This window comes from Megascapheus bottae, chromosome 20 (assembly GCF_031878675.1).
Source record: "Megascapheus bottae isolate mThoBot1 chromosome 20, mThoBot2.hap1, whole genome shotgun sequence".
Lineage (NCBI taxonomy): Eukaryota > Metazoa > Chordata > Mammalia > Rodentia > Geomyidae > Megascapheus > Megascapheus bottae.
This window is the reverse complement of record NC_143528.1, coordinates 10,667,764-10,689,170: the sequence shown is the minus strand read 5'-3', so window position 1 is coordinate 10,689,170 and position 21,407 is coordinate 10,667,764. Positions and strand designations below refer to the sequence as shown.

At 41.9% G+C, this 21,407-nt stretch overlaps 1 protein-coding gene across 1 annotated transcript in view; it reads right to left on the bottom strand.

Moving 5' to 3' along the window:
• The window catches only part of Gsr (glutathione-disulfide reductase), a 44,753-nt gene that overhangs the window by 4,407 nt on the left and 18,939 nt on the right, over positions 1–21,407 (bottom strand). The window contains exons 5-11 of the mRNA XM_090353957.1: positions 20,997–21,144; positions 18,209–18,263; positions 13,384–13,483; positions 12,652–12,738; positions 10,161–10,319; positions 8,921–9,032; positions 7,703–7,834 (exon numbers count right to left, since the gene is read on the bottom strand). Coding sequence (XP_090210083.1) covers positions 7,703–7,834; positions 8,921–9,032; positions 10,161–10,319; positions 12,652–12,738; positions 13,384–13,483; positions 18,209–18,263; positions 20,997–21,144 — 793 coding nt within the window. The remainder of the gene's footprint in view (positions 1–7,702; positions 7,835–8,920; positions 9,033–10,160; positions 10,320–12,651; positions 12,739–13,383; positions 13,484–18,208; positions 18,264–20,996; positions 21,145–21,407) is intronic.

The following is a 21,407-nucleotide window of genomic DNA, read 5'->3' as shown; positions in this document are numbered from 1 at the left end:
TCATCCTACCCTTGAGCCACAGCCCTACTTCTTGTTTTCTAGTGAGGTAAGAGTCTTTCAGCTTTGTATTGCCCAGCTGGCTTTGGCCGTTTCTCAGATCTCAGACTCCTGAGTAGCTAGGATTGCAGACGTGAGCTACCCACCAGCTAAGTCAGTCATCTTCACACTAGGAGACTGACTCAGAAGGATCAAAGGTCAGCTGGGTTCCATAGGAAGAGTCTGTCTCCAAAAAACCCAAAAAATCGAAACTCTGCCCCTGAGCATTTTTTTCAAGGCTATCACTCCACTTGAGCCACAACACCACTTTTGGCTTTTTCTGTGATATAATTGGAGATAAGACTCTCACAGACTTTCCAGACCGGGATGGCTTCAAATGGCAATCCTCAGAGATCTCAGCTTCCTGAGCTATGATTACAAGTATAAGCCACCTGCACCCAACTAACACCTTTGTTCTTAAAATGTATATACTCGGGGCCAGGAGTTTGGCCTAGTGGTAAAGCGCTTGCCTAGCATGCATGAGGACCCGGGTTTGATTCCTTCGTACAACATACATAGAAAAAGTAGGAGGTGGTGCTAAGGCTCAAGTGGTAGAGCTCTAGCCTTGAGAAAGTCCTAGGACAGTGCTCAGGCCCTGAGCTCAAGCACAGGACTAGCAAAAAAATTTTTTAAAAACACACACATATATATATTATACATATGTATATATACAGGTATGTATATATACACATATATATGTACACATACGCATATGTGTGGGTGTGTATATTCGGGCTGGGAGTTTGGCCTAATGGTAAGAGTACTTGCTTAGCATGCATGAAGACTGGGGTTTGATTCCTTGGTAGCTCATACATAGAAAAAAGATGGCTCAAGTGGTAGGGCTTTAGCCTTGAGAAAGCTCAAGGACAGTGCCTAGGCCCTAAGTTCAAGCCTCAGGACTGATAAAAAGAGAAGAAGGGGAGGGAGGAAAGAAAGAGAAAGTGAGAGAGGGAGTGTTGGGGGCCGAGTAAGGCCATGTCTAATAACTTTCTGCTGAGACAAGGCAAGGCGCAAGAGGCAGGGTGCAAGACTTGATTACCATTGGTTACAAATGTGTTATTGTTTATCACTCTCTGCTGGGACCTAGAGTGAGGGTATATTAGCTGGAGGGACTTCCTCAGGAAGGGGTTTATTGGAGAGAGAGATTTTCCTGCCTTGATGAAGTTGCGTGGCATCTCTGTTCGTGCTCCGGGGAAGGAAGGCTGAGTGGGGGAGGACAGTGGGCCCTCTCCTCTCGCAGCTTGGACTGGTCGGGGCATGTTTTTCCCCATCCCTCCTACTAGTCCAGAGGGACCGGGGACGAAGGACCCCGACATACTGGCGTCCAACGTGGGGCACGAAAGGGGCACGATGGCGAGTTGAGCCCAGTGAGAGATACATGGAAGAAAGACTGAAAAACCAGGGAAACCTGAAAGGAAAATAATGCAAAGAAAAAGAAAAAGGAGGGACTGAAATGCCAGGGAAACCTTAAGGGAAAATGCAGGCTGAAGTTGATCACAGGGAAAAAGAAAAAGACACAAGAAGAGAAGAAAGCTAAGGCTAAAGAAAAGACTGAAGAAATCAAAACAACTCTTAAGATTCCACCTCACTATAGTTAGAATGGCCAGGATCAAGAAAACTATTAACAGATGCTGGAGGGGACGTGGCCAGGAGGGATCACTACTACATTGTTGGTGGGAGTGCAAACTCGTTCAACCACTATGGAAAGCAGTATGGCAGTTCTTCAAAAGACTAAACATAGAGCTCCCCTATGACCCATCAATTCCACTACTTGGCATTTACCCAACCGTCCAGAAACAAGGGCATACTAAATCCACTAGCACAATGATGTTCATTGCAGCACTATTTACCATAGCAAAGATATGGAACCAACCGAGATATCCCTCACTTGAGAAGTGGATCAACAAGATGTGGTATTTATACACAATGGAATATTATGCTGCTGTCAGAACGACACCGCCCCATTTGTAAGGAAATGGAAAGACTTTGAAAAAATCATGTTAAGTAAGCCAGACTCAAAGGAACTTAGGCTCAATGGTTTCCCTCATTTGTCATAATCAGTAGAAACCTTGGGCTCTCCTAGTAGAGACTTGCAATAGAGCAAAACCTTGATACATAAGGCCATTCAGTATGGTTTTTCTGTGCGTACTCAAGCACACATCCTTGTTATTTATTTGAACATTTCTGGGCCTAGCATGGCCGCTCCCCCATGTCTGCAGTTGTAACAAGCCCTGGAAAAATAAATTCCAGCCAAGTTGCCTTGCAAAAAGTTTTGTTTTGAACCTGGTTCTCACCTGTAAGAGTAAAATTGGCAAAACTCTCTTGACACAAACTTCCGGAAATTGAACGGCCGATATTAATTTTGCGCGCTTTATGATCTTTGAGTATGAATGTGTGTGAATGAGTGAGTGAACATGTTCAAGGTTAAATTGTCAGCATGCTGTATAAAACAATGGATAAATTTATACTTAAACACAAAGACAATTGGGTAAATCTAAGCTTAAAACTTCAACAAAAATATTAGGTTTGAATGTTTTACAATGTCTCAAAGAATTATTGTGTTGTCTTAAAGAAAAACTGGTAAATATTTTTCTAGATCCTGAAATCTGCATTTTATTGCAGGACATACAGCTGTTTACATTGTAAACATTGTATCCTGTTCAGCACAGAGGTGTTAGGGAATTTGGGATTTATTACTTTAAGTTAAAGTTTGGAAACATGTATTAGAGATTTAAATGTAAAATTGTTCATTAACGTCAGAAACTTTGCCTGTCCTTTCTTGCAAACTGACACTAAAAATCTGATGGTAAAATGTGATAATGTGATTAGTATTTTAAAGGAATGTTCAAAGGTTTATCTCCATGCTATTGGGTGTATTTTAAAAAGGAGAGGAAACTAAGTCCAGACTTAGACTTTTGGTGCACTGATGTCTATAGTTCTTGAATTAGGGAAAAACTGTTATTTGAGTTTAAACTGTTGTTGGAGTTCTAGACAGTAATCTAAACTGCAAAAGAGCCCTTTTTTCTAAAAGGCAAGAGGAGTGCCTTGGGCCTTAGGGGGCCTGAAGGCAGAAGGAGTTCTTTGTGCCCTTAAAGGTTTTTCAATTGCAAATAAAGGCTAAGGTGTTAATTGTTTAAGCCAGTATCAGTAAAAGTTATTAAGAACATTGGAAATGGGTTTCTAAACAATATTTGAAAGTGAAGTTGTCTTAAATGTTTAAAGAAAGAGAAAAAAGGAAAATTAGGACTACCAAAGTAATTGCTTAATTGCTATTTCAGCTTGCTCTTGTAAGTTACCTTATAGCAACTTCCAGCTAGCCCATGGAGAAGGACAGCAATCCTTATTCAGATGTAACTTTGGCTTTTACCAGGTTCTAGGTAAGCTCATGCTTAGAGACTATTTCTGTGTTGACCACCTTGTTGCTTTAATTGGAGTAACGTGGCCTTTTGTAGGACTCATTGATCTGAAAGCCTCAGCTTTGAGCCTGCCTGGGCAAAGCAAAGTCCCTGTGAGACTGTGGTGTCTAATCTGCCAGCAGGATGCTGGGACAGAGTTGCTTTGGAGCTTGAAGTGGCAGAGTGCTAGCTCTGAGCTGAAAAGCTGGGGGGAAGCACTCAAGCACCAAGCTCGGGACTCATAGTGGTAGAGTGCTAGCCTTGAGCTGGAGAGCTGAGAGACAGTGCCCAGGCCCCGAGTTCAAGTACAGCAACCAACAAAGTGAAATGCCAATGGCATGTTTATCCCTGTGTGGAGAGACACTACTGGGACACGAAAGCCTCTGCTTGGATGGCAGAGATGGTGTCAGATCTTAGTCACTTGTGCTTGGCCAATCAAATTAATCAGAGCCGGGAGGTCATAGAATAGTTTGTAAGCATGCCTTACTAATGCCCGTGCCTTTCATAACTGGGCAAGAACTTGTCAATCTTCTGTGATAGTGGGTAGTTTAAAATCCTAATTGAGCGAAATTTTTATTTTTTATTTTTGACACCAGCCACAAATTCAGGAAAAGTTTGTGGATCTGAGGCTTGTGTCTCTATTAATTTGTTTAGATCTGACAACTGAAGCATTGTTAAGGTTGCAGAAATTTAGTTCCCCAGACAATCAAGAAAAAGCCTTTGCAAATGGGTGCTATGTAAGCTACACTATTGTAGCCAAAGATGGTTTGTGCAGTTGTTAAATGTCAAATATGATCTCTAGTTTGGAGTAAATTATTGTTCCTAATATCTAATCCTTGCAACCCCTTGATAAAACAGGCTAGGCTTCTTAAGGTCCCTGGTCAAGCACAGAGACAACACCCCTGAGTCAGCTTGAAGAAGTCACAGAAGTTGAATCTCCGCCCATCAATCCCCGTTAGACCAAGGGACCAAAGTCATTTTTGGAAAATGTGACAGGATAAATTAGGGGTATAGAAAAGAGTAAAAATTGCACTTGTGTTTCTTTTAAAATAAAAAACGGGGGATATGTTGGGAGCCAGAGTGGAATCAAACTGTACCTTGACTTGCATCAGACGATGGCTTTATTGTCTTATTGCTTTCTGGCCCTATTCTATGTAAATGACCTGAGAATTACCATATGAATGTAACACCTGGAGGTTCCCTGGGTCTGGAGGAGGGAAGAAGCGGGAGTGGAAAATAAACGCGGCAGTCTCGGCAGTCTTTAGCTGGACTGCGGACATCCCGGACCCGGTGTGTCTGTCTCTCTTCTATTTCTTGCTAGTCCTTGCCCCCGATTTCAGGAACCCCAATCTGCGAACCCTGGTTTGCTGCCGGTTGGCCCCGGCACTATGTTATCTCTCATCTCTTTTGCTGTCCCTTAGTTATCTCGTATTATTGCAGTATTTCACTTTGTTATCTGATATATTGGATAAATGCGTATTTGGTTATTTGAAATTGGATAGGGAAGGGGGGAAAACAAGATGAGGGGTGTGGGTGGGGGGGGGAAAATGGGGACCAAGACATGAGAAAGGGTATCAATGTATATGAAGTAATGCACCTTCTATCTGGTGAATATAATGTAACCCTTCTATTAATTACAATAAAAATATATAAAAAAAAAAGACTGAAGAGAAGATTATGAAAGAAGTGAAAGGTGATAAATAGGAGAAAGGGAAGCAACTACCTACAAAAGTCAAAGAAGTAAAACTCCTCAAAGACTGAAAAACCAGAGAAGCCTGAAAGGAAAATACAAACTAAAGTTGCTCACAAAGACAAAGAAAAACCCATAAAAAAGGCAAAAGAAATTGAGGAAAAGAAAACCCAAAAACTCCTCCCAAAGCTAAGGAGAAAAAAGGCAAAGAAGCTGCAGCTGTGTCAAAGCGGAGAGGCAAACACAGCAGAAGCGGTAGGTGTTTTAACAGTAAAAGATTTTAATAATCATTCCCAGTCCGCCTCTGAAGCGCAGGTCACTTTGGCACGGTGGGGAAGCTGAGGAACCTCGTGGAGGGCGAGGCAATAATCATTCCCAGATCACCTCCAAAGCGCAGGTCACTTCGGCACAGTAGGGAATCACTGAGGAACCTCGAGGGAGTCTCTGGCCAGAGCGGTATAAGGGCGAGGCAATAAGGGGTTCGGAAAAAGAACCGGAATAAGGGATTTTACAATAGAACTGAAATGGGTTCAGACCAGAATGACCGATATTTTGCGTGAGTATGAATGTGTGTGTGAAAGGGATTTTAGAACAGAACCAGAATAGGTTCAGACCAGAACGACCGATATTTATTTTGTGCGAGTAGCATGCTAAATAATAAATTCATACTTGAAAAACAAAGGCAACTGGGTAAATCTAAGTCTAAACTATGAGGCAACTTATACGGGAATAAACAGTTTAGGAATAGGTGAAAAGAAGGAGAGACGCTTGGAAAAATACTTGAGAAAGAATTAAGTGGTAGTGATTTAGAAAGCCTGTGCTCGGGTGCAGAATTGCAAAATAGGGAGCCACCGCCCATAGTTGAAAACAGGCTAAAGCTTTTTAAGGTCCCTGGCAAATATAGAGACAACGCCCCTGAGTCAGCTTGAAGTTACAGAAAATGGATCTTCGCCCATAACCCCCTTAAAATGGAGGGACCAGAGTCATTTTTGGAAGGTGAGATAGGACAGTAGTTTAAAACAAAAAGGGGGCGATTGGAAGACTCTTCTAATTCTTCATTGCCCTGCTATTCCCTGTGGCTTGTGTGATAGTCTTTGTTTTTTCTTTTGGTTTCAATCTCTATTAATAATGTTTTTCTCTTAATGTTGGAATGTTTCCCTGTTTTCTCTGGCTGTTGTAGTCAGAGCCCCTCAGTATATACCAGTGCCTGTACAGGCAAAGGAGAATGCTTTCCCGCTCATCAGTAAAAAAGACTTTGGTATTTTCCTGGCCGTGGTGGTGGCCATTGCCACATCTGTAGCTGCCGTTACTGCTGTTACTGTAGTACCCTTGCCACTGCGGTTCCTATAGAGAATGCTTTGAATAAGCCATTAATCAGCATGTGAGGACTGGAAATGTTATGTGCACAAATGACACATTAATATTCTAACTCTGGGGGATTGGTTAAGACTATTTTCGGACTTGATCAAAGATGGGCAGGATTGATCGGTTTGGATTTATTTTTATGTGCTATAATTTTAATATGTTTATGTTGCTTGCCTACAAAGTCAACGCAGAAAGTGAATGCTAATGTGACAGGCCTCTGCTTCCATGGAAGTAGGTGCATCCCCTCAGGTCTGATTTGCTTAAATGGACTGCTGGTAGTCAAAGACGGGCAAGTCTCAGCAGTTAGCCTATCAACCTAAGACGGGAGCCAAGTAAAAAGGACTTGGTGATCCCATGTCGGGTAAGAAGACTAGCGAGCTTGGAGACACCCCTAAGACAGGCACAGTCGATCTGATATGATGGTAGCCCCACATATCCTAGGTTTTGTCTTTTTTCTAAAATAGATGGGGGAGATGTTGGGGGCTGAGTAACGCCATATCTAAACTTTCTGCTGAGACAAGGCAAGGCGCAAGAGGCAGGGTGCAAGACTTGATTACCATTGGTTACAAATGTGTTATTGTTTATCACTCTCTGCTGGGACCTAGAGTGAGGGTATATTAGCTGGAGGAACTTCCTCAGGAAGGGGTTTATTGGAGAGATTTTCCTGCCTTGATGGAGCTGCGTGGCATCTCTGTTCGTGCTCCAGGGAAGAAGGCTGAGTGCGGGAGGACAGTGGGTCTCTCCTCTCACGGCTTGGACTGGTCAGGGAATGTTTTTCCCCATCCCTCCTACTAGTCCAGAGGGACTGGGGACGAAGGAGCCCAACAGGGGAGGGAGGCTTAAATTAAAAAAAAAAAGTTACCGAAGAAGGTAAGATCTGAGAACTGAGGTACAAAGCCAATCAAGGCAGACAAATTGGAGCGCCTCGTATGTCCAATTATCCAGCAAAAAGCTACAAATAAAGGCATGGTTCAAATGATAGAGAACCAGCCTTGAACAAAAAAAGCTAAAGCAAAAGTATGAAGACCTGAATTCAAGTCCCATTACTAGCAGCAAAGAAAAGTGAAGATAAACAAGGCTGTGGGAGAAAAAGAAACAGTATTCTCAAAGTACTAGTAGATGGAGAATAAACAAATTGTAACTAATTCGGCAAATTTAACGGGTTGAGACTTAAAGAAGGAAGCCACGAATGACCGACCCCCATTGGCAAACTTACCTTCTGTGAGTCCCACTGTCCCAATAGGAGGGTGGCTGAAGACCACAGTAGGGATATTGTCATAGTTTAATTTAGAATCTTCTTTGCATTCAAAAAGTCTATGGGCAAGTTTTCGGCCAGCAGCTATTGCAACTACAAAGATATTTTAAAATCAGTGTTTATCTTAGTGCTTTGTTTATTTTCTTTCCCTTTCCTTTTTTTTTTTTTTGGTCCTTGGACTTTCTCAAGGCTAGAGCTCTAGCACTTGAGCCTCAGCACCACTTCCAGCTTTTTTTCTATGTATGTGGTACCGAGGAATTGAACCCAGGTCTTCCTGCATGCTAGGCAAGCACTCTACCACTAGGCCAAACTCCTGGCGCTTTTTTTCTTTAAAAAAAAAAAAAAATTGCCAGTCCTGGGGCTTGAATTCAGAGCCTGGGCATTGTCCTTGGGCCTCTTTGTCCTCAAGGCTCTATCATGTTAGCCACAGAGCCACTTCTGGCTTTTTCTCAGTAATTTATTGTAGATAATAGTCCAACTTTCCTGCCCAGGCTGGCTTTGGAATCTCAGATCTCAGCATGCTGAGTAGCTAGGATTACAGGCATGAGCCATCATGCCCGGCTTTGGCCTTATATATTAGCATTGACATGGAATTTTTGTCAGTACTATCGGTTTTGTGAATCCTGTAGATTACCCAAAAAAAAAAAAAAAGACTTAGAAATTTAACTGATCAGTTTTCAGAGATAATTTGTTCTATACATATTACATTAGTTTTGTACATTTTCAATTTTACCTTACAATTACATTTCACAGTACAATTTGTTGTTGTTGGTTGTGGGACTTGAACTTTGGGCCTGGGAGCTGTCCCTGAGCTCTTCAGCTCAAGGCTACCAATCTACTTCTTGAGCCACAGCACCACTTCCAGGTTTCTGGTGATTAATTGGAGATATGAGTCTCATGGAAATTTTTAGTGCCCAGGCTCACTTTGAATCACGATCCTCAGATCTCAGCCTCATGAGTATTGGATTACAGGTGTGAGCCACTGCGCCTGGTCTTATTCAGTTTTTAAAAGGAAAAATATTATCCTGAAAAGGTCAGACCAACATCTATCCAACATCTATTTCATTACATTTCTACTATTTTGATAACATAAAGACATTCATCCTGTGCACACATTCATTTCACATGAATTTAATGTAGCACTCTGGACCTCTCTCCCAAGGACAGAAGACACATTACCTGGAGTAAGAAGAGCTTTTCCACAGACGTCTCCAACTGCATAGATACCTCTGACATTGGTATTCTGGAATTCATCTACGATGATATGACCTTTCTCATCTGTTTTAATTCCCTGAAATTAGGACGAGACATACTGCAGATGAGCCTGTCTCCTAAAATGTCACATTAAACCCGTAAACCTGCTGCATTTCAGTGACATGCCTTCAATTCAAACATCCCTAAATCTATTTTTGGCTTAAAGTAAAAGGTCAAATATTATATATATATATATATTTTTTTCCAGTACTGGGGTTTGAACTCAGGGCCTGAGCATTGTCCTTGAGCTTTCTCAAGGTTAGTTACAGCACCACTTCCGGCTTTTTCTATGTATGTGGTACCGAGGAATCGAACTCAGGTCTTTGTGCGTGCTGGGCAAGCACTCTACCACTATGCCACACTCCTGACCCCAATTTTGAGAACGTTTAACAGGATTTGACACTGCAACATAATAGTTCATCTGGTCAGGAAACATAAAACAATTTGACTATTATTCATACTACTTACTAACTTTAAAATACTTAATCCACTTAAAATACTGTAGGTTTTTTTTTTTTGTTGTTGTTGTTGTTGTGAATTTCTATGTTTCCATGGAATTATTTCTCTTGAATCAAGTTAACCTTTGAGTGAGGAACCTTTGTTTTTTCCAAGTGTCATTCTATTTATTTATTTTCCAGTACTCAGATTTGAAATCAGTGTGTCATACTGGAATGGGTTGTTTACTCACTCAATTGGTACTCTACCACTTGAGCCAACACTCCACCCTACATTTTTGCTGGTTATTTTGGAGATGAAGTCTTCTAGGCTTTCGTGCTCTGGCTAGCTTTAAGCCCAGATGCTCCAGATCTCAGACTTCCCAGTAGCTAGGATTATGGTTTAAACCACTGGTTCCCAGCTCCATGTAAGTTTTTTTTGTCAGTTCTAGGGTTTGAACTCAGGGCCTGGGCACTGTCCTTGAGCTTTGTCAAGGCTAGTACTCTACTCTTGAGTACCTCTTCTGGCTTTTTCTATGTATGTGATTCAGGGGAATCAAACCCAGGGCTTTATGCATGCTAAGCAAGCACTCTACCACTAGGTCATACTTGATTAAGTGGATGCATGGAATCAGGAGAAAATAGGTGGAACCCACCCAAGTTTTGCATGGAGAGGACCACAGACCTACTGAAAGATCCAAGACTTCTAGGGGCAAAACAAGTCATCTTACCAGTTTGTCTAAATTCAGGCTCCTAGAATTTGGATCCCGCCCGATGGCCCAGAGAAGGCAGTCCACCTGTGGAATTGTGGTAAAGGTGGGTTTTCTACCAGGAGCTGCAGTAACGATGCTGAGTTCCAAGCCTGATGGAGACTTTTTAACTTCCTTGACCTGTTGACAAATAAACTGTGTTGTTAAATGTGTGTGTTGCGGGGGGGGGGGAGGGGGGACAGGGACAGGGAGGAATGGAAAGTAGAAAAAAGCAAGCAAGTACTAGAATTTTAAGCATCTTCAATAAATCCACACTAAAACTTACAACTGAAATAGACTAAAGTCATCAACCCAGGAGCTCTCTGGAGCACTGCCTCCTTCCTGGGTTGTCCCAAAATTTCTATACAAATGGGAATGTCAGCTCAAGTCATGATGGGAATGCTGAAACTTAAAGTATTTCTATGTATGCTATTTCAAAACAGTGGTAACAGGGGGCTGGAAGTTTGGCCTAGTGGTAAGAGTGCTTGCCTAGCATACACAAAGATGTGGGTTTGGTTCCTCAGTACCACATATGTAAAGCTAAATGATACTATGCAAATAGTTACTAAATCTATTATTTAGAGAATAATGACAAAAAGCCTGGCTTTTTTTTCCCAACTTTTTTTTTTGCCAGTCCTGGGGCTTGAACTCAGGACCTAAGCACTATCAGTGCGCTTTCTCGAGGCTGGAGCGAGGGTCTTCATGCATGCTAGGCAAGCTCTCTACCACTAGGCCAAACTCCCAGCCCCTCCCAAAGTATTTTTAATCCAGAAAGATAACAGGCTCTACTGGGGGAAGGGGTTGGGCTAATGAAGGAGGTTGAATACTGTTGAAATAGTTTGCTTGCAGTTATGAGAAATAGACCAAATCTGTTAAAATTGTTTTAGGATAAAGGGAAGGGAGAATAATACATGGGGGTGAAATTGATTAGAATACATTGCAAATATGTGTAGAAAAGTAACAATAAAATCCCTTCCTGAGCCAGTGGTTCCCACCAGCAATCGTAGCTACTGAGGATCAAGGTTCAAAGCTATCCTGGGCAGAATAGTCCTCCAGACTTATCTCCAATGAATCACACACAAAAAAAGTTTAAAGTGGTGTTGTGGCTCAAGCAGAACACTAGCCTTTAACAAAAAGGTCAGGGACAGGGCTCAGACCTTGAGTTCAAGGTCCAGGACTGGCACAGGATGAATGAATAAAAATAAATTTCCTCCTTGTATAACTAACAAACACTAGTAAATCTATGTCATTTTGTAATCCACATCTGGGCATGCAGATCCACAGGACACATGGCACTGAAGACCTTCTCATGCTGCTCTTCACTAGACCAGCACTTTTACTCCCACAAAGCATATGTTCTCATTCACTATTTTACTTGACATGGTCTATATTGAAAGCGTAGCATTTCCCAGTGAGGAAAAATAATTTTTTACAAGGTTAGTGCTTCAAGAAATATCTGCTGAACTTCAACTGATTCTCTAAAACACAAAGTATTTGATAATTCTGGGCCAGGAGTTTAGTCTAGTGGTGAGAGTGCTAGCTTGGAATGCACAAAGACTAGGGTTCGATTCCTCAGCACCACATTAAAACAACAACAAAAAGGCCTCAAGTGGTGCTGTGGCCCAAGTGGTATAGCTCTAACCTTGAGGAAAAAAAGGCCTGAGTTCAAGCCCCAGGACTGGCAAAAAAAAAAAAAGTATTTGATAATTCCATCTACAAAATCCAAAATGAATTAAAAATAGATTCCATACTATTTCCTGAAAAATAACTATAAATAACTATATGCCTGCAATCCTAGCTACTCAGTAGACTGAGATCTGAGGATCACTGTTTACAGCCAACCTGGACAGGAAAATCCATGAAATCCTATCTCCAATAAACTACCAAAAGAGCTGGAATTGGAGCTGTGGCTCAACTGTGGCTAGAGCACTAGCCTTGAACAAAAGCTCAGGAAAAGCGTCTAGGCCCTGAATTCAAGCCCCAGTATTGGGGGGAAGGGGGATTAGAGAGCAATAAAACAATTAAGTGAAGGCTGCACTGTAGCTCAGAGGTAAGAGTTTTTTGTGTTTTTGGGTTTTTTTTGTGGGTCATGGGGCTTGAACTCAGCCTGGACGCAGTCCCCGAGCTCTTCAGCTCAAGGCTACTGCCCTACCCTTGAGCCAAGCCCCATTTCCTGTTTTCTAGAGGTTAACTGGAGATAAAGAGTCTCAGGTTCTTTTGTGCCCAGGCTGGCTTTCAGCTATGATCCTCAGATCTCAGCCTCCTGAGAAGCTAGGATTACAGACGTCAGCCACTGCGCCCAACCAGAGGTAGAGATTTTGTCATGTGTGAGACCCTGGGTTCCATCTCCATCAATGGGGGAAAAAAACCCAACAACTAATAACAAAAACTAGCTGAGTAGAGCCAAAAGCAAGAATTGTGATTGCTGAGCAATGGATGAGGGCAGGCACTGTGTGGCTCTCAGTACACATACCTGTGAGTACTTCAAGACCTCCACACCAGCGTTCTGCAGCTCTTCCGTGCAGTTGGAACTGATCAGAGAATCAAAATTTCTAAGGACCTGTAGACAAAGGCAGGCAGAAGAGGAATGGATAGAGGAAAAGCAATAAAAGTTGATTAAGGACATATTACAAACTACTTTAAAAAATAATACATGACATGTAATAATATTAAATATAAAATGTAAATGTGAATATATACAGGTTTTTGGTTTTTTTTTTTTTGGTCAGTCAGTTGTGGGGCTTGAACTCTGGGCCTGGGCACTGTCCCTGAGCTCTTCAGTTCAAGGCTAGTGTTCTACCACTTCAGCCACAGGGTCACTTCTGGTTTTCTGGTGGTTAATTGGAATCTCACAGGCTTTTGTGCCTGGGCTGGCTTTGAACTGTGATCCTCAGATCTCAGCCTCCTGAGCAACTAGAATTATAGGCACGAGCCATCAGCGCCTGGCTGAGCTACTACTTCTTTCATGACAAAATAAGAGATAACTGTTTAACTCAGAATCATTCTGTTAAGGAGGTTTATGTTCCAGTGGAGGACTATTAAGTCTAATCAAAGTTTTATTTGTACTCAGCATCTTGTAGCACAGGTCCACTGATGTGATGCCTATTAGTTTTCTACCCTAACATTTAATGGCAACTCAAGGAAAACTTACAAATTTAAAAGAAAAAAAAAGTCAAGGACAGGGAATCAAAAGACCTGGACTTACCTTATCATGCCGTATCATGAGTGATGTCTTAGAGCCCAAGGCAGACAGGATTCCAGCTATCTCCACAGCAATGTAGCCTGCACCCACGATGACACTGCGGCTGGAAAGAAAGCAGAGGGCCAACATTTTCAAATAAATTGACTTTGGAATAATTTTGGGTTCACCAACAATTTGGTAAGAGATTTTCTTTGTTCAGTGTTCTCTGAAGTTAATGTCTTATATATAGCCATAGTACATTTGTCAAAATTAGAAACTGGTATCAGTACATTTTTGCTGATTTTTTAAAGTCGGTTTTTTTCTCGTATCTCAATATACAATCTTTTTTTTTTTTCTGTCTAAACACCACACTGGTTTTATTTATTTTTGATGTCAGTTCTGGTTCTTGGATTCAGGGCTAAAGCACTGTCCCTGAGTTTCTGTGTTCAAGGTTAGTGTCTACCACTTGAGCCATGCCATCACTTCCAGCTTTTCTGCTGGTTAATTATAGAGATGAGTCTCACAATCTTCCAGACTGGGCCGGCTTACACTTCAGCCCTCACATTTCAGCCTTTTGAGTGTTGGGGGCCGAGTAACGCCATGTCTAATAACTTTCTGCTGAGGCTTGTAGTAGGGATAAATCATGTGGACCTCTTTGTCCTGTCCATCTTGTATACTGATAGACGGGAGGACATTGGGCCCCTTCCTCTCCCAGCTTGGCCTGGTCGGGGTATGTTTTTTTCCCATCCCCCTACTAGTACAGGGGGACTGGGGACGAAGGACCCCAACACTTGAGTTGTTAAGATTATAGGTATAAGCCAGCAGCACCTAGTTCCACACTGTAATTTTAAATAGAAAATATTCCTTTGTAGAAAGTGTGTGTGTGTGTGTGTGTGTGTATATACATGTATGTATATATATAAAACACATACACATACACATAAATTCATGTATATACACATATAATTTTAGGTGCAAGAATTATTGCACAAAGGATCATTTCCAGGAAATGACACTGGCTCAAAATGGTACTAGCCTTGAGCTGAAGAGCTCAGGGACAGGCCCCAGGCCCAGAGTTCAAACCCCATGACCAACCAAAAAAAAAGAGAAAAAAAGAAAAAAGTCATTTTTAATAGCCAAGGTTTTTGTGTCTTCTTGAGAGAAATAAAGGGAAGAAACTTAAAAAAATTTTTTTTTGTTTTTGTCAGTCCAGGGACTTGAGCTCAGGGCCTAGGCACTGTCCTTGGACTTTCTCAAGGTTAGAGCTCTACCACTTGAGCCTCAGCACCACTTCTGGCTTTTTTTTTTTTTCTATGTATGTGGTACCGAGGAATCGAACCTGGGTCTTCATGCATGCTAGGCAAGCACTTTAACCACTAGGCCAAACTCCCAGCCCCCGTCCTTGGAAATTTTTACTCAAGGCTAGTGCTCTGCCACCTGAGTCACAGCACCACTTCTAGCTTTTTCTGTGTATGTGGTACCAACAAATCGAACACAGGGCTTCATGCATGCTAGGTGAGCACTCTATGACTAGGCCATGCTCCTGGCCCCATGGAAGGAACTTCTAAAGCAAAATATAACCTGGTATGTAGCTCAAACTGTGATCCTGGATGGCCAGGATGTAATGATCAGGAAGTAGATCACAGTTTGAGACCAATCCAGGCCAAAAACTGTTGACATTACAAGACTCTGACTCAACCAACAGCTAAGCAGAAGCACACACCCATGATCTCAGCAACCCAGTGGAAACATAAATAGGAGGTTTTTAGTCCAGGCTGGATTCAAAAATTGAGACCTCATGACAAAACTGGTGTCAAAAAGGGCTGATGGAGTAGCTCAAGTGGTACATCACACTGAACAAGGTCCAGAGTTCAAACCTCAGTACCATCCAAAATGTATATTGTATGGCCTGGAGCGTAGCCTAGAGGTAGAGTGCTTGCCTAGTATTCACGAAGCCCTATGTTCGATTCCTGGGTACCACGTACAGAGAAAAAGCCAGAAGTGGCATTGTGGCTCAAGTGGCAGAGTACTACCATGCCTGGCTATTCCTTTGTTGATCTTGCTGGATCTTTTAGAGATCAGAGCCTGGGTTTGCAGCTTGGGCTGGCCTCAAATACCTCGGTTCAATTGTTTCCTCTGCTTTAGCCTCCAGGCACATGCCACCACACCCAGCTCAAATACTCATAAAGAACAATGCCAGCTCAATTCACTTTCCATGTTTCCAAGACTCTTTTGTTTAAAACAAATGCATTCATTAAGCTTGTATTCCTGTCAGTAAGTTTATTAAATGGTTTAAAATAGCTAATGGACATACTATAACTGGATTGTGGGTAAGTCTAAATACACTTACATCATCTCAACATTTTGACTTGGGACTGAATTTCTGGATGTGTACTCACAGGACTCACACCACTCAACTCTGAAACTAAACAGTTCAAGACAGATCGTGGGGAAGGAAAGCTGTTCTCTAGTGCATTTCTATGCTCTTACAACCAACCTAAGAAGACCATATTCTCAGAACTTTCTAAGTCTGAAGACTGCTTGGTTTGAAGACTTTATGTGACTTCTGCCCCCACCCCCCCGTCCAGTTGTGGGTCTTGAACTTCTAGTTTTCTGGTGGTTAATAGGTACGAATCTGACAGGGAGCTGAGAATGTGGCTTGGGAGTAGAACGCTTGCCTAGCATGCATGAAGCCCTGGGTTTGATTTCTTAGTACCACACACACAGAAAAGGCTAAAGTGGCACTGTGGCTCAAGTGGTAGAGCTCTAGCCTTGAGCATAGAGAGGCTCAGGAACAAAACCCAGGCTCTGAGTCCAAGCCCCAGGAATGAAAAACAACAACAACAACAACAACCAAAAAACAGAGTCTCACTGGGACTTCCCTATCCAGGCTGGCTTTGAACTGTGATCCTCATCTGAGGCTCCTGAGTAGCGAGAATTATAGGGAGCCACCAGTACCCAGTTTCATGGGACATTTTCACTTAAGATTTATAAAGCTATAAAACAGCTCTCTTTTCCTGTATAGGCTCTGGGTGAATTAAGGTCAAGGTACAGGCATGGTTCATTACTCACTGATAATCCCTGAGAGCTTTTGTATAAAAGCTTAGAAGTTCAAATAGGCATGGCAACAAGCCCAGAACAGGCAGTGCATTGAGCAATACAACTACAGAGGGCAACATATACAGAGACCAGGTTCTAAGGCAGTGGGGTGGCTCCTCCTGTTCCTCTTACCATGAGTGAAAAAAGGATCTAATCCCAAAGCCTGCAATGTGCAGCACCTTTAGGTGAGAGATATGATTTTTTTTTTTTTTGCCAGTTCTGGGGACTGAACTCGGGGCCTGAGCACTGTCCTAGGGCATTCCTCATGGCCAGTGCTCTCTACTACCTGAGCCACAGCACCACTTCCGGCTTTTTCTATATATGTGGTACTGAGGAATGGAACCTGGGACCTCATGTATGCTAAGCAAGCACTCTACCTCTAGGCCAAATTCCTGGCCCCAAGTGGAAATACGATCATATTACCATTTCCCTCTATTTACAAATCTAGATTCATGTCAAAATTTTATTAAGACAAAAACACATTAAGAACAATGTCAGTCAGGCCTGCAGGTGTACACTCAAGAGGCTGGGATCAGAGGACCAAGTTTCAAAGCCAGCCTGTAGAGATAATGTAATAATTTCCAACTTAGCAGCAAAAGGTTGGTCACAGACACCTGGTTCAAGTGGTAAAATACCAACTCTGAGTAAAATAGCCAAGTATAGAGCATATGGCCCTGAGTTCAAGCCCCAGTGACAGAGATTTACTTACGAAGGCTCTTCTGTACTGTTTTTTTGAAAACCCAGAATTACAGTAGTTACTTTAGACACATCATTGATGCCAATCAAGCTTATTTGAGTTTGAACTACTTTGCAACATCCTTTGACAAAAAACCAAACACACATGAGAAATTTGAGGGATATCGTAGATGAAGTACTCAAGATCAAAAAAAGAAAGAGGAAAGACAGTAAAAATTCAGCAAGTCCTAATAAACGTTACAAGGAGGAAGAACTACCACTGGGTTTAGTTTGCTTGGGCCTACATTCCCAGCCACTCAGGATCACTAAAGGGGAAGGATCACTGAGTCCATGGGTTCATTAGCAGACTGAGCAACAAAGCCTCAAAAAGCAAAAAACATGAAGTGGAGCTGTGGTTCAAATGGTAGAGCACCAGCCTTGAGCAGAAAAGCTCACAGATAATGTCTAGGACCTGAGTTCCAGCTTCAGGATGGGCACAGACACATACATACATACACAGAGGCAATCCCAGCTGCTCTGAGGATCCTGGTTTGAATGTTGGTAAGACTCTAATGTCCAATTACCCACACACAAAAAAAGAAAGCTGAAGGGGAGCAGAGTTGTAAATCAAACAGTAAACATTAGCCTTGAATAAAAAAGCTAAAGGACAGCCTAAGTACTAGCAAGAGTACAATACACACACACACACACACACACACACACAAAATAAGAAAAAAGAATGGGAAGGAGGAAAAAAGAATAGAAGGACTGGGCATGGTGGCTCTTTAATCCTAGCTACTTAGGAGGCTGGGATCTGAGGATTGTGGTTCAAAGCCTGCCCGGGCACTAAAGACTGAGAGACTCTTATCTCCAATTAACCACTAGAAAACCAGAAGTGGCTCTGTGGCTCAAGGGGTAGGGCGGTAGCCTTGAGCTGAAGAGCTCAGGGAAAGCACCCAGGGTTCAAGTCCCATGACTGACCAAAAAAAAAAAAAAAGAAGAAAAAAGAATAGAAGAAGGGAAAAAGAAAGGAAGAAAGAGTCCCAGAATGCATCTTAAGGACAAGTCTACTTACCTAGGCAGTTCTTCTAGCTGAAAGAATCCATCACTGGTTATTCCCAGGCTGGCACCTATGTACAAAACACAATATAGATCAGGTAAGATTGCGTACCATGTAAAATGAGCACAACACTTTGTGCAAAATCGGCACAATATTTTATGCAAGAACCAAACACTCAACCAATACACTCTTTTTGCTAAAGCTTCCACCAAGACTGCCAACCAAGACTCCCTTAAGTGACTGTTTTAAATTTCTCTCTCAAAACAGCAGCAGTGAAGGCTAAATAATGTCTCAGTTTCTCTAAAGGATCAAGATCTTTTTACCACTCTGTTTTGCCCTGGATCTTAAACGTAGGAAGGAAGCTGTTGGCTAAGCCTTGGCCCTCTTTTATTTTTTTCTTCAAAATTTCATCTAAACTGCCAAGGACCTCCAAATGATCAGTTCTGGGGTTTTTTTGTTTTGTTTTATTATTTTCCTCTAGTTTCACTTCTATATTTCTAATTGTCCCGTGGAACAATTCTACTTTGATTCTACCTCAGTACAGGGTGAATATCTTTCATATTCAGTGTTTGGGAACATTGTACTTCAAACTTCTTCGATTGGAATATTTGCAAATACATGATAAGATATCACATTTTGAACTTTCAACCTGTATACTTAAAATTTAATCTTATCTTCCACATCACAACCTCTCTCCATTGCAGTGAAAGGAACCACCTTCTCCCAATAATATGGATAAAGCCTGGGTGGTTAATCTTAGATTTCTTCTCGAGCAGCTGCCTCCACACCCATTATTAAATATACATTAATTACTAAGCATGGAACTTTTTACCATAAGGGTTACAAGACACAATTTCATCTCAGAGGTAATGACTATTTTTTAAAATGTGTCTTGGAGCCAATGATACAGTAGCTGATCCCTCATCCTCTGTCTTTTGTAGGCCTTGGGGCCCTAAAATAAATGCTCAGAAACCATCTGCAGAACCGGGTAATTACCTGTCATAGTTACAATGCATTTAGAGATTTCTCTCTTGGAATTTATGAATCTAGAGACTGGCTCCAGCTCAATTCCAATCACTACTTAAAGTAACTGGTTCAAGAAATTCAGTGTTGAAGCCATGGGTGGTGGCTCACACCTTTAATCCTAGTTACTGAACTGAGATGTGAGGATCAAGGTTCAAAGCCAGCCGGACATTAAAGACCGTGGAACTCTCATCTCCAATTAACATCTAGAAAATGGGAAATGGGTTTGGCTCAGGGACAGTGCCTAGGCTCTGAGTTCAAGCTCCAGAACTGGCAAAAAAAAAAAAAATGGACATTAAAAAATGGCTTACTTGGCAAAGTATGATGACTCAAGCCTACAGTTATATATAGCATATCATAGTTAGGCCAGCATAAGCAAAAACAAAACAAAACAAAACAAAGCTAAGTTCTCACAGGGTGGCTCTGACCTGAGGATTATGGTTTTGAAACCAACCTAGGAAGGAATGCCTGTGAGACTCTTACTGCCTATTAAACACCACAAAGCCAGAAGTAGAACAGTAGCTCAAGTGTTAGAATGATGGCCTTGAGCACAAAAACTAGGGACAGGGATCATGCCCAACTTGAAGCCCAGGGACAGACATAGAAAAGAAGTTCTCAAGATTCCATCTTAATAAATGCCTGGGTGTAATGGCATGTGCTTATTATCTTAGCATGATGGAGAAGTACAAATAGGAGGATCAAAGTCCTCAGCATAAAGCAAGACTCTGTCTCAAAAATAACCAACACAAAGTAAAGCTGTGGCTCCAAGTGGTAGAGCACTTGTCTTGAACAAAAAGGCTCAGGGACAGTGTCCAGGAAAGTTCAAGTCCCAAACAAACAAACACAGTAACAATAACAACAAAAATCTGAAAGTGGTGCTATGGCTCAAGTGGTCGAGTACTAGCTTTGAGCCAAAGAAGTCAGGGACACAACCCAGGTGCAACGTTCAAGTTTCATGACTGACAAAACAAAACAACAAAAACCAATGTAACTGGGGCCAGGAGTATGTCCTAGTGGCAGAGTGCTTGCCTAGCATGCACAAAGCCTTGGGTTCCATTCCTTAGAACCATATACACAAAAAAAGCTGCAAGTGGTGCTGTGCCTAACTAAGTGGTAGAGTGGTAACCTTGAGAAAGCTCAAGGACAGTGCCCAGGCCCAAATTTAAGACCTAGGACAGGACTGGCAAATAAAACAAAACAAAACAACAACAAAAACAAGCTAGGTGCCTGTAATCCTAGAAGCTGAAATTCAGTGGACTATGGTTTTGTGGTTTAAAATTATCCTGAGCAGAAAAAAAAATTGAAATTCCACCCCAAAGATAATCAGAAAAGAGCAGGGTGGAGGTATAGCTCAAATGTAGAGTGCCAACTGAGAAAACTGAGCAAACATGAAGTTTTAAGTTCAAACCCCAGAATCTCAAAATAAAAATAAAAACATGAACCAGGGGATAACATATCTCAGAGTACCTGCCTATCATATGCAAAGCCCTGGGTTAAATCCTTAAGTACCACAAAAATAAAAAGGGTTATTCACCAACAAGTTAAGCTACACCTGTACAAGATTTCTCTCTCTGGAACAGTTAAAATATCACATCATATACAGAATTCTTTCTTTATCACTCTTTAGATATCACTTAGCCAGTTAAATTTAAGATCCACAGATGCCTTCTCTCATGACCTTTATCGATGGAAAACAAGACTAGGCACATCCTATAACTTGTATGGCTGAATGCATAGCAAACCCCTCCTGACCACTGAAAACGGACACTAAAAGACTTACCAGGAATCTGGTTCTCATCAGGATGCGAGGGCATGCCACCTGTGGCAATCAGGATGTGAGGGGCAGTGTATTTTTTCCCACTGACCTCAATCATGGGCTGGGGACCATCTGTGAATGCTGCATGGCCATGGATGATTTCTATGTGGGACTGGAGAAGGAATGCCAATAGGATCAGGTATGACAGAAAATGCCCAAATCATGTCAGCTCTTTTACTTCACCACTTAAGATTTGGACTTTGGGTTTGCAAATGCCAAGACAATTCTGCCACTCACATTTCTGTAGAACTGCTATCTCGTAATTGATGCTGAGGGGAGGGGTCACTATTAGATGTCCAAAGTGTACAATGAGAAGGAAGTGCTGTAATTGGCCAAAACCCAGAGAGAAAGACATCTCTGTCTCCAAGAGATCAG